Consider the following 13,699-nt stretch of genomic DNA (forward strand, 5'->3'; position numbering starts at 1 on the left):
GACTTTGGAAGGGAACTCCCCTTGGAAGAGCCTCTAGCGTGTGAGAGATTTGTGCCAGGCAGCGTGCGGAATATTGCCCAACTTCCGAGTTTTCACACATACCACCAGACTTGGAGGGTGTTCGTATGTATTTCTGCTAATCATACTGATTGTAATCGAAGTTCATATTTGGATTAGAGAAAGCTTCGACAGCTAAAAATTCCTTCGTAGGTTCGCATAACCTGGATCACTTAATTCCCTAGTATTTAATTGACCATAGCAAGGTCTGTCTAGCTACCTCGACCTGATTGTCCTATCCGTAACATGTCGTTTTCACTTGCATGCACAGCTTGTATTTTCTCAATCCATGTCATTATCTAGCATTATTTTGTAATGGAGCATAACCTTAATCACTAGATGAGAGTACGGCTCTAGAGTTGGAGTTGTCCTTCGACTGACAATCGCGAGGTTGGTCTCAAACGAGAGGTCGTTCCTTAAACGGCTTCTGTAAAGAGTCACTGAGAGAGCAAAGAAACATCTCACAGTTCCTAGCGAAACTTCATTTCGAGGAATTGATATTACCACTTGTTGAATCTACTCAAGGTAGCGGGATCTAGAAAAACTAATTATCGAGACGTTGCTTCTACATGTAATATAAATGTTGTCAATTGGATGACAGACGAGACGGAGCTTTGATCCCACAGCTTCTAGGTACAATGTAAGTGCATGCCTTTGAGTCATTATAGCTGCTCCTATTATCTATTTCGCACTTTTTATTTGTTTATGATTACCATATTTTACGAATAGCTGAAACTAGCGGTAATGTCCAATGCTACCACTCTGTTTACCTCGAAATCTGCACACGCTTCGTAAAGTAACAGACTCAGTGCAATGCATTTTTCCGTTTAGCGGTTGTATTCCAAGCACTAGTGTTAAACAAGTGCGGGTAGTGTTTCTTTTATCTTTCATTATTACCTTGCTACGCATTGGCTTTTTAATTTGTGTCTGCATAGTGAAACTCTCATGCTAATCCTATTCAAAAACCGCTGATAAAGTTTATTATACTAAAGCTAAAAAATGATGTTATAATCAGGGCTATAAAATACAGATCGTTAACCAAAGCTATGATCCGGAATGTTGATACCCGGCACCCTACTGTCTACTTTATACGCTCCCTAAAAAATAGATCGTCGCTGTGTTTTGAATTTATGCGGTTTGCATTACGGACCGTTGTAGCCCTACACAGAGAAGGATTAGGAAAATCAACGGCAGTCACTGCGTACCATTAAAACTGATAATTCAAATTAGCGCAAATAGTTTACATTGTGCACTTAGAATTGTGTTTATGTGTACTAGTTAGTTTTTTATTATAATAATCCAATTATCACCATATTTCGTATTAAATCCTACAGACGTTTCTACGTTTTTTTTTTTTTTAGATAGCATTGAGAAATTCGACCATTGTCAGTAGAAGTGTGTGAAAATATTAAAACCGAATTATGTATCCTTGGCAACCTTATACAGGCAGTATCATGCAATATTTAAACTTTGGTCTCATAATTAATTTACGCTTTATACAGATACCAGCGGCGCATCCTAGCGGTCAGTCATTCCGATAGTAATGTCACGCTCAGGTAAAAGAAATTGATAAGTTAATTAATGACCCTTAATCTAATCCTTGATTATCTCCCTATTTACAAGGATCCTGTCGTCTGCTATAGTCGACACCTGGATCTACGGTTAGAGCCCACTCAGTTGTAGCGATCATTGACATAAAGTAAACTTTGTTGTTATAATTTATAGGTTTCCATGTCTTATCATTGTCGTCGTTGGGCAACTACTACCCAATGACCCTGCACCTTCCACTTGTATAAAAAATCGATCATTTAGTGAAATCTCGATTTTTATCTCGCGTCTAAATCTACCTGACAAAACGGTCAGCCAGGCAGAAATGGTGTTTGTCAACGCTATGCCTAACTTAGCGACTAAGGCTAGCTTGAAAGCTGACAGGTATACCAAGGTTAGCTTTAATTCGAGGCCGGCATCAAGGCTACCGTTCGTTCCGAGAACGAAACACTGCCATGTCACGAGCACGTCACAATAACGGACCGGAGTACCTCAATGAGAACAACTCTCAAAAATCAATGGGTTGAATATCAGTTTGCGTGGAGCCAAGACCATCATATGACTGCATTACTATAGACCGCGCTTCCGTCGATAGAACAATTCGACACTCATCAATGTTTTATCATTGTTCGTCCTTACTCCTTCGGTCTTTGTCGATTATATTTATTTAAAAAGGGTGTACTTCGAGTTTTGAGATATACGTTGGTGACGGCCAAACGGCCGAAGGGAGAACGTGATTTTACAAATGATAGGAGACAGATTGCGTACGACTCGTTTTTTTTTAGGAATCGATTACCCCTGTAAAAATATAGGCTAAAACTGAATAACCTTTAATATCGATGAATCTCAACATTTTAGTCCAGTCAAAACATCGGCGATGTAATATTACACTGCATCTGTATATATATATATCAGCCTAACGTATATGTGCTTAGATGATTTTCGAAGAACAAGGTGACACCTTGAACTAGCATATGAGAAACAAACATAGGGAAAACTTGCCATTCTTGCCAAACTACCATTGCCACTTTCTTGTAATCTAAATATAAACTGTCATGTATTTGTTTACCGTTTTAAAATTCGACCTTCTATTACTAAAGTTCGACTAAAATTCGAAAAAAATCGCTCGAGGGAAATACACAAACGTGATATCTTACAGCTTCTGCTTTCTGTACAAACACACATCAGATGGAAAAGGATATGATAGTGAAACACCCGGACTAAAACTACGCATTTCTTCTGAGGTCACTTTGACCGAATGAAAATGTAAGTTTAAGCGTCCGCTAGAGCCAACAGATGGCGCCAGCATCAGGTCGGCTCATGGTATCTAACTGGAATTTTCCAAGATGATTTTTTAGACTATTGAGCGTGTTTCCTGGCCCCATCGAGCTGTTGTTGTCACAAATAGCGATTTTATACGTTCAGTCATTAAGCTCGAAAAGCTGCACTCCTCACTATTTTTGTGCTGAAAAAATAACGGTTTGCGAAGTCGAAACATATACGCAGTAAGCGTAACCGCTTGCCGCTCGTAATATAATCTCTTCAGAACTAAAGATGTCAACTTGAACGACAAACCATGTTCCGAATGGCCGCGTAGCGAACGGCAAGGAGGTGCACCCCTTAAGCAAGATGCAACGCAGATGGTCCGAAAACTCTCTTCACACACAAAAGTGACCCAGCCGTTTACATGAATCAGGAAAGATCGAAAAACACAAAAAATGAAACAAAAGAACATGGCTTTTGTCGCTTCCACAATAAATACACAAGACCGTTACCGACAATGAGAAATAGAACTCTTACTATACCCTTGAATACATACCAGAGTCTGTAAACCCCGGGCAGACCCTTAGAAGCTACGAAAGAGTACCCTTGATCAAAAAATGCACCTCTCTATGCACTGTATTGGGAAGGGAGTGTTGTACTATGAATTACTTAAACTCCATGAAAGAGTTATGGGATACGGGTATTCGTCTAAGTCACGAAACTGGCAGATAAAAACCTTGGATTGGGAAACGGTCAGACAAATTAGTATTGTTGCATGACGGTACCACATTGCACATTGCTCTGATGATCCAGTGATGCGTACATCCAATGGAAACCCTATCCCATTCGTCGCATAACCCGGGCATTGCCCCATTCGAGTATTATTTGTTTCGGTCAATAACGCATAGCCGGGAAGACAAATATTTCAAAACAGTGGCCGAGGTCCGCAAATGGGTCGCCTTCAATGACGAAGCTTTTGAATCTGCAGGTTACGTCAACTGCCATAAAAATTGACGAAAGTCGTTGGAAGTAAAGGAGGCCATTTTGTCTAAGATGTGTCCACTTGCTCGAAAGTTACAATAAATTAAAGTGGCTAAAACAATATAAACCTTCCGTTCAAGCTCATATTTTGATTGACATAAGTACTTACATAGTTATAGTACCAGTAACCTATATAAAATATTCTATTGGCAGGGCGATGGTTGGAGTAGAAAAGGGGCCGACTTGTGGGGTACCTCAGGAACAGGCTGTCCTGCATCTCCTGGAGGCCTCCACAAGGGTCCTTCCACACGGCGACATCGTCGCTCTGCGTCCAGGGGTTCGTTTCGCCAACAACAAATGGCAAGCAGCAATCAACAACAACAGCAACAACAAAATACGGGAAAACGCGGTAATAGTCCACAGGTACGAGATGAAGCAACCGAACAATTCGATTGATTGTCTATATGATGAAAAAAAATACTAGATATGAATAATACGCAAGTACAAGGATGGATTCAGTGTCTCTTACAATCTAGGGCTTCCGATCTTCAGCGTCAAAAGCCATCGGTGAACTTTAAGTTCTTATTCACAGTAACTTATGGACTTGTCATCGATCACAGACAAGCCAGCGTAATGCGACTGATTTTCAAATATCTCGATCAGTGTAATTATTCACCTGAAAACGTATATTTATTGTAAATTATTCAAGTGCTTTTTTGGTCCGCCAGCGAAGGGATTTGCCTACTATATAAAACCTGAAGTCCACTGTGCATATGATTAGGACTACGTTCGCATTCTTTAGCTCACTGTTATAGCCATATTTAGTTGCGTTTATCCTGTAGACTGCTGAAAGCGTCATTGAAAACCCATCTAACAGTTAAGTACCTAAATGAACCAATTCTGTCGGGGCATGTCAAGTCAATCTCCAAGCTGATATTTCATCAAAATGTCTGGCATATATTTTTTTGCTTGATATTTTGTACGCTTGATGATTTTGTTACGTGTGTGCTTGGTAGTACGTAAACGTTAAGTCAGGTTGCACTCAGTGGGTTGTCTTTCTGGATAAGACCAAATGTAACAATAGAGTTTTGATTAACCTTTGCAGTCAGCTATCAATGTAATATATATATATATATATATATATATATATATATATATATATATATATATAGTTCAAACGTAGATCCATATGCTTATTATTATTTTAAAATCGTTAATTTGCATCGACGCGCCCCTCGTATATGACCGTGATTACTGTTATTACTATTATTCTGAGCCTTAATTGAAGCATGTGAGGTGCGGGTAATCATATTTTGTCTCTATCCAGGCTTTCTCTTTTTGACGCATACCCTTTAACCTAATATCTATACCTGTATCTATTCTCGTATCAGCCAGTTTCAAACTTAGAGTTGAACGCATGTCATTTAGGTGTATGTACATACATGTTTAATTTGTCGTATTCCGAAGCGATTTTGTAGCGGCGTTTTCGGCTTGAACTTTAGGCTACGATACGCCAGCGTAACGGCCTCCTCCTCAACATTAACAACATAAACAATAACAATAATAATAACGCAAACACCAGAAAAGGAGCTGCAGTCAATTGTCGCTCAACATTAATAACAGCCAACAACAACAAAAGCAGAGAACAACTGCCTCTTCACACACCTCCCCATTCTCGTGCAGCAACTCCACCAGCAATACCAGAAAGATCAGTCAGCCAATATAAAGCTTGCATATCGATATATCGTTACCGACTTTTTTTTTCCAGAAATTGCAACGTACATATGAACACTGTAGCTTACGAATCTAGGAATAATTAATCAACAAACAAGATGGATTCGCCTAGCGTATATACAGTAGCTATATATATATAAGGTTGGTGAGAAAGTTCTCGCTGGAGCCGACAGATGGCGCCAGTTTAGCTGTTCGTATTTAGATAAAATTCCCTATAGCCGTTGTTTCGACCACTGGGCGTATGCCCTGTCTTTATTGACCTGTTATCATTAGAAGTGGTAATTTGTTATGGGACTATCCGATATCGTCTTCTTCACCACTTGTGTGCTGGAAGGAGAAACAATTATTTACAAAGTCTACGGCGAACGTACAGCAAACGTTGCCACGTGCCAGTTCTAGCTCAGTCGCTTTAGAATTGAAGAGTTCAATTCAAGACAAACCACACTCTAGACCGTCGCAAGAAACGAGCGCTGACGATCTTGCAAACACAAGCTAAGCAAAACACGACACAATCGACTCAGGAACCTTCTGCAGAGGTGGGAGTGACTCACACGACGGTTGTCAATAGTCTCTATGCACTATGTGCTTTTATAAAGTGAACGAAAATTGCAACATGCTTTTTTGCATCACTTGTAGGTCAGAAAAAAAAGTCCTTTCTATACACTACACAGAAGCGATACACTTCTATATCGACGATGAAAGATTGATACCTTACAGCAGTTTACGGTTCAAGATTGCACTCTACACATTGTAGGATGAGTGGCATTATGAGCTACCAAAAGCCACAAAACAGTTGTAGGAGAAAGACTTTACCCCGATCAGGTTATTCTCCTGAGCCAACACGTTGGCAGAAAAGTTACATGGTCAGGCAACGACCGACGTGATACTGCTGCTTAACAATGCTACACACAACTTCAATAACCCATCGAGCGATAACAGATTTCTAATAAGAAACTCCGCCTTACTTGGTATTCTGCTCAAGCATTGCTTCATCTGATTATTACAAGACTTGATTAATGCAGCATAGTCAGGAAGGCAAGCACATCAGAACATAGGCCAAAATCCGCAAATAGGCCAAGGGATTTATAGACGAAGTGTTTCCTCGCGGAATATATCAGCTGCCGCGAAGATCGGTGACAGTCGTATAATGTAAAGCACGTTACTATGATTAAAATGACCACTTGTTTAAAAATTGCAATAATTCAAAAGGCTAACAAAATGACGGGAAATTTCATATATATTCATACATATATTTAGCTTGTCTGTGACGTAAAGAGAGATGTTACTGGCCAGAACTAGCATTCATGTTAGAATTAACATAGCCTGATCTAAAACACTCCCCTTCGATATATTATTTCGTCGACAAAGTATTGGCTGCTTTTCTGGCTAGATGGCTTTAAAGTCTCAGCTATCAACGTTAGTACTATTTGAAAGCTGAGATTTGTCGGCAATAAATCTACTATTATACACCGTTGGAGCGCCTTGGCCCTTCAGAGAAAGGACCTTGAAGGTGAAATTTGAAATTGTTGGAAGACTAGGGTATTTACTAACTAAATTTCGTCTACTAACGACGCGTAGTTCAATTTCAAAGTCCACCGATTTCTCTCCTAATATATTACATATTATAGTAAAGATAGGGATTAACAGCATGAATCCTATAAAACGGTCTGCATCCGTTCCTATATTGCATATGAGAGGATGAAACTTCTCCTTTGCAGCTCACTCTTTACATCATGCGCATGTCGAATGTCTCTAACCACTATTTATAAACTTGAATTTTTTTTGCATTCGATACTTAAGTCGTTAGGCCTTACTTCAGACGGGTCTTGTTGTTCGCGTGCTCTTGAATTCATACGTCTAGGCCCATGACTATCTCCACTGCTATTAAATATTCTAAAACACTTATTTAGCTTTAAATAATATATAGTTGTGATATGTCCACAGAACTAGATATATTTGTATTGATCTATTCTCTAGACATGGTAGGTTCTCTATGTATCTGAACACTTTATTAGAACAAAGATGTAACGGCGTATTTGCACGACTGTACATGAAATAAGTGTAATCCTAGTGTCTTATCATAATTATTTCTACAAGTTAGATAGAATACATGTGTGACCAAGTATCACGTAACGATTTCTATGCCAGTGCTGTCTGTTATCTACTTTTTGCCGGCTTTGCTTTCCACATTGCAGGCATGTATTTCCTCTCCGGTCCTATCCTATCGAACCCCAATGGGAAACGCGAGTTCGCTCACTCTGAACACTTCTTCAGGTAGCCTCCTTCAGCTGCTCGATCCGACGTTAAACAATCAGCATAAGTCTCCATCTCCGGCTCATAGTCACGCCAACTCCCCGCAGAGTCTCAGTCCGTTAGGTCATCACCACAATCAGCACCGTTTAAGCGCTAGCCATACCGCGTCGCTTCACAACAACATTGTCGGCAATCAACAACTACAGCATCACCGTTCTGTGGGTCGTTCACAGTCTGTTCGGACTGCGAAGAGACCCCAGACACTTGAAAACAGCACCAGGTACCAAAAACGTATTATTACGGAATATCACACATACATTGCATATAGTGTAACAATATGGTAGCGACTATATGATAGTGTTATTAAACGGACATTTGTACTAGAACTACGTAAGGCGGTACGGAGACTGTTCTTCAACCTAATCAAAACAAACCTGAATACTATATCGCACAGTTCAGTAGTACACGTTACATTTCTTTCGGTGTAGTGCTTATATCAACATAAGCTTAGGCATTATCATGCTAGGTTCACAACACAGTAGTTTAGATATTAATTATGCATATAGATAAATGCATTTCTATATGTATATAAGAAAATCTATTGGAAGTACTGCCAGTTTGTTGATTTATCACGTTGCTACAAATAGAATATCTCGTAATTGGGGATAATTCCCCTAGAGGGGAGGAGAGCTTGGTAAAGAACAAGTTTTCAAACAAAACCAAATAGAAGAAGCAGTATATGATTGTCGAAGAAGTACTGCCTCGATTGCGGAAGCGAGAGTATACACCTATAAAATATGTTTCATTATTTTGTCTAGTAAATGAAAATTAACTAATAGTAATAAGTCAAATAACGAAGGTTTGGAGCTCAGTATACCTGGTTTTTCAGCTTACTTAAGAACTTCACTCGTAGTCGGTAAGTTAACAGTATCTGTAAAGCTTCAATCTGCTTTTTCATTTGGTGGTTCATTCATTGGTCAAAACTGCTGGCAAAATCCTAGAAGAAGCTTGAGCTGTGGAAAACTATGAGATATTAGCAACCAGGTATCTTACCTGATAACAGATATCGATTTCTCAGTTACCTGATGATGTCCTAGCAGGTGCTTAAGATACTGACCGACGACAAACGTTATAATAGTCGTCGGACAATTGATTGTTGTAACACGCTTGTATAAGATGAAAATAGAGTAACGGATGCTTCCGAAGCTATCGGGTATTTCCAGTTTCCAATGGAATTTTTGCTTTTTTGCAAACAAATTTAGATTGATCAATGGGTATCGTAGAGAAGACCTTTTATTTGTCCTCATATAACGATATTTGCTTCTCCGGAATAACGCGGTAGTTAATAATCAACTTAGGCGGGATTATTAAAAAACTTTCGAAGTTTGTGTTCTAATAGGTACGTACAATATCATAGCTTGAACAACACCTGGCAGACCAGGTCGTGAAAATAGTTTCGGGAATACCCGATATCTTCCGATATGGAAAAAGTGTCGTAGTGGACGACTGATATTAGACATGAGTAACTTCAGTTTTTTTTTTTTTTGCCTAACAAAAAGGTAGCCGTTGACGAACTCGACTAATCATTTTTAAAAATTTTCTTCATTATGAAATGTGCCATTACGAATTTCATTTTCTAACGACCAGAATAACTGATAATGCGTCGGAGCAAAAGTCCGAAGTATATGGTGTGTGTAAGGAAACCTCCCATTTAAACTTTTACAAGACGGCTATCCTATTTTGCCACGCCTAACTTGGTATTTTTGTAGAGAAGGGTGACCTTGCAGAGACAAAACTTTTTTTTTTTCATGTAGATAATTTCTATTCGATAGCTTCGTTCGCCAGCCGCTTCTAGTTCCACTAAAGGTAAATCATAACCTTTTTGAAATAAAGATCTGCTATTTTTTGGAACTACCTCATTGATTGCTGTTTTATATCGACGCGGAAAAATCAATCTTCATCACTTGTAGTAGCTTTGTGAAAGGTCTGTTATTGTGGTTGCGGGTTACTCGAGGCCAGACGAGTTGCAGAAAAGAAATGAGAAGCCTTTATGCTGTTCATTCAATTCAATGGCGAACACAAGGTCCAATTTTTAACTAAACCTAAGAGATTGAAAGTATCCGTCGGTAATCGTAGACTGCCGTTTATGTTACCGCTCAGGTCACGTGTCGTTACCCCTCCGAACGCAAATCATGATCGTCTTAAGATCGAAATCTGGCCTAACATTGAGCGTATGTGTCAAAGCTACCCATCCTTTTTCCTGCTTGTATCGAAATAGAATTACTACTCTTCGTCCTACGTAATACACTTGTGGAGAGATTTGCGATTGCTCGGTAATTTCCATGGTTCCCTATTGAACACAGATGATTAACTAAAGCGAAACGCGTAAGCCTAATTCTAGGCCACTCCTAAACCTTGTACAATCTTTGCCGTACACGGAACAAGTATCCCGAAGTGCTTCGGCAGCTGTTCAAGCTCGGCAAAAGACGAAAATGCACTTGTTTTTTTTTTATCTGTCTGGAACTTCCATCTTTGGGGTCTAAACGACATTCAGTGTATAACCAAGCTGCCATGAACTTGCATAGGAAGGAGAGCACATTCGAATAGCGATGTAGAAGTAAATAAACACTAAAGAGACAATAAAGAGGACAAGGATTAAAATATAATTCAGTGTTTCAACTCACTGTTTATTCAAGTACGTATTGCGGTCTTAATATTTGGCAGAATTTTAACTTTACGCAGATATTCCAATGTCTATAGTCATAATGAAAAATGATAAAATGTTTTTATTTTCAAGCCAAAATCTTCGTTATTCGTGTACCACCACAAGTTGAAACTGATATTGAAAAAAAAAAAGAAGTAGACATTCTTCTGCATGCATTCGAGGCAACTTTGTTTCACTAAGTAGAATTTACGAAATTACTTCGTAAAAAAATAAATTTTTAGGGGGTAAGATTATATATTGATACCTCGTGGGTTTACTGGAAAAATAGTCGTTTTGCTAACTTTGTCCTACATCATCGAGTTTTGGGACGTCTGACATGGATATCTCAGGTTGGTAAAAACAATGTTTTCGATTTTCAGATCTTTCCTTCTGCGTGCTTTTTCCTATGTATTCCTAGGCTGACTGTAATTTTGTCATTTGGTCAACAGGATCTTATCCAACGTATTTCTGTAATGTACGCACTCTATGCGAGGAAGGCTTTAACTGAAAAGTTTTCCGAGCATGGATTGTTAGCTTTAGACGGTATCTTGAAAGCGGGAGACGCATCTCGTTTCGCTGAGACGGACCGTTTCGAAATGCTTTTGACGGAAAGTGATCTAAAAGAAGGCCATGAATTGATCAAGAAGATAGTCTGCGTTCATGCGCCTATAAGCAGCTATTCTGATTCAATGAGACTTGCTCAAAAATTAGAACGTTGAGAAGAGAATAGGACAACATGGCTTTTAGTTGGCTTTCGATATTTCGTCTGGCATTGAGCAAGATACAGTGACAATGATCTACATAGAATTGTTATGCGTGACTAGAGGTCATGTGGAGCAGAGGACGAAATGGTTGGCTTTGAAAAATACGTCTAAGCCCAGACCCCATCTGAAAAAGAGCCATCATTTTCGTGGGCTAGATTAATGGAGGCTTTACAAACTACGAATGAAAAATGGGTGTTCGATGCGGTTCACTATAAGAGAAATAGGCAAGTGCTAGACCCCATAGAGGAGAGATGGCTGATGCCTCCCCCTAAGTCAGTCCTCGATTTTATCTACTCACAAGTCGTAGTCTCAGATAATTTTCGATAGTGTTTGTTCCGTTTAACTTAAGATATCATTACATCGCGTTGACGCATCGAAAAAGTTACGTTTACGTGAACTAAATAATAATTGAGCATTTAAAATACAGTAAAAACGGATAGCCGAAGTGAGAACAGGCGCACAACTTAGAGGTCCTATAAGTATAGAACCACTAGTACAATGTCACTATAAGACGATAACACAATCTATAGAAGATAGCAGCTATTGTACTATAAAGGTTTTGTTTTCAGTGCCTCTTTTTACAGGTAGTGCAGTATTTTTTGGACTAGACTGTATTCTTAGTTTCGTGATTTTTTACTACGCAAAAAAATCTTAATCTGACATTGCCTTTTCCCGATCACTGTAGTTGTTATAGACGAGTACCGCCATTCCATTCCATCAAGTTCCTCAACGACTAGAGGTCTTTACTGTTCCAGTGAAACTGGGAAATATAGCCGTCATTGTTTGGCTTATGCCGCTAATTCATCGTAGTCCATCGTAAATTACCGGTAGCATTGAACATTATCTCACTATAGCGCAATTCAGTTGTGCCTAACAATGGACTAGGCGAAATTCGTGTACGTTTTTGACGTACCCGATGGCAGGTATATCGATCAACTTCACTAACAGGACCTGCAGGTAAAAAAATAGTTTCTTAATCGTTACTCGGCATGCACACTCGAATTCTCTATAGAAAAATTAAAACAAAAATATCTAGCCCGCTATCACCGCAGATGAAAGGTTTATTCGAGCTTGTTGATGGTATTTTTAGCATCAGTTATAACGGCTGGAGTGCGCAGGGTTGGCTACGACCATTGATTGTGCCATCCACCTATTTTGGCTAACAAGCACTCAACGTTAGATTTCTACCAAAATGGTGCATGTATCATTGTCTTTACCAGTACGCCTGGCAAGTCTCTCATATTAGAGACGACCTAGCTAGCAAGTACACTATAACTATAGCGCGGTAAACTTTAGATGGCGCTTTGCGTTTTACATGTTTAATCAGAATTGAATGGAAGCTGGCCTTTTTTGTTCAGTAATGAAACGAAGCCCATTCTCGCATCGTAGAGTCCATATAAGTTCTATCCGTTTTATTGTGTTACTTTATGGAGCATATTAATCAAACATTTTCTACAACAGTGACCTATTGGATATTTCAATCTCGTTTCACGTTCCAATATGGCCAGACTCTGCCAACAGTCACAGCATAGGTTGGTCGGTACTGAAAAAGTAAATATTAAGGGGCGGTCTACTTGTAATAATGCTAATGGCCAGCCGAAGTATAAATACAGTGCCTTACGTGACTTGATTTCAGGTTCCGCCAGCGAATCGCGTCTATACCGGGCGAGCGCGGGAGTGCAGGCTGCGTAGGAGAGTGGGACTCGAGCGGGATCGAACCTGCTACCTCTGGACATCTCGGCCACGCGGCATGGAACGCATCCTCGGCGAACAGCGTTTATGGTGCATACAGATTTGGACGTCTGAAACGTTCATAAACGCAGTTTATAAATAAGCTACGATTCGCCGTTTATTGGGTTATTCATACAGAAATAACACACGATTTGACAAAAAAAAATATTACAGATTAATACCGAACGCCGCGGACCGTGTAACAGGCAAACAGACGGTTAACTACCGTGTGCCAACAACGGTAGTTTTTGCTTGGGCACTTCCACCACTCGGGGTATTTGTCAGAACCGTATTGAGGAAACGATCGATTTTGTGCTTATCTAAGCGTATTTATTTGGGTTTTTTTTGCATAGTTTGCGTATTGATATCCGTTCTAATATTTCATAGATAGACAACTTTTCATATTGAAATTTGCTCGTGCTCCACACCAGTAAAATAGTACCAAGGTATTTGTACAGCTGTGTGTATAAATCATTCGGAACAAACGTCCGTAAGATAGAGTTCCAGCAACATGGACGCTGTACATTAACAAGGTATAGATACATTAAGGTCTCCCATAACGTACGTGATGCATAGTACACACATTACTCGGGTCTTAAATTGTTTCCCGCAGACAACCTGACGTATCTTGGGAATAAGAGGATATCTTGTCAATCATGTTTTC

At 39.5% G+C, this 13,699-nt stretch overlaps 1 protein-coding gene across 16 annotated transcripts in view; it reads left to right on the top strand.

The window, feature by feature from the left end:
• Positions 1 to 13,699, top strand: part of LOC111243793 (uncharacterized) — a 162,216-nt gene that overhangs the window by 132,762 nt on the left and 15,755 nt on the right. For all 16 annotated transcript variants that reach the window (XR_015322162.1, XM_022789895.2, XM_086981471.1 and 13 more), the window contains 3 exons: positions 4,063 to 4,272; positions 7,779 to 8,116; positions 12,941 to 13,086. Coding sequence is in view for 15 of the 16 variants with exons in the window: in XM_022789895.2 (XP_022645630.1) it covers positions 4,063 to 4,272; positions 7,779 to 8,116; positions 12,941 to 13,086 (694 nt within the window). In the remaining variant the exon portion in view is untranslated. The remainder of the gene's footprint in view (positions 1 to 4,062; positions 4,273 to 7,778; positions 8,117 to 12,940; positions 13,087 to 13,699) is intronic.

This window comes from Varroa destructor, unplaced genomic scaffold, assembly GCF_002443255.2.
Source record: "Varroa destructor unplaced genomic scaffold, Vdes_3.0 BEIS01000002.1, whole genome shotgun sequence".
Taxonomy (NCBI): Eukaryota; Metazoa; Arthropoda; class Arachnida; order Mesostigmata; family Varroidae; genus Varroa; species Varroa destructor.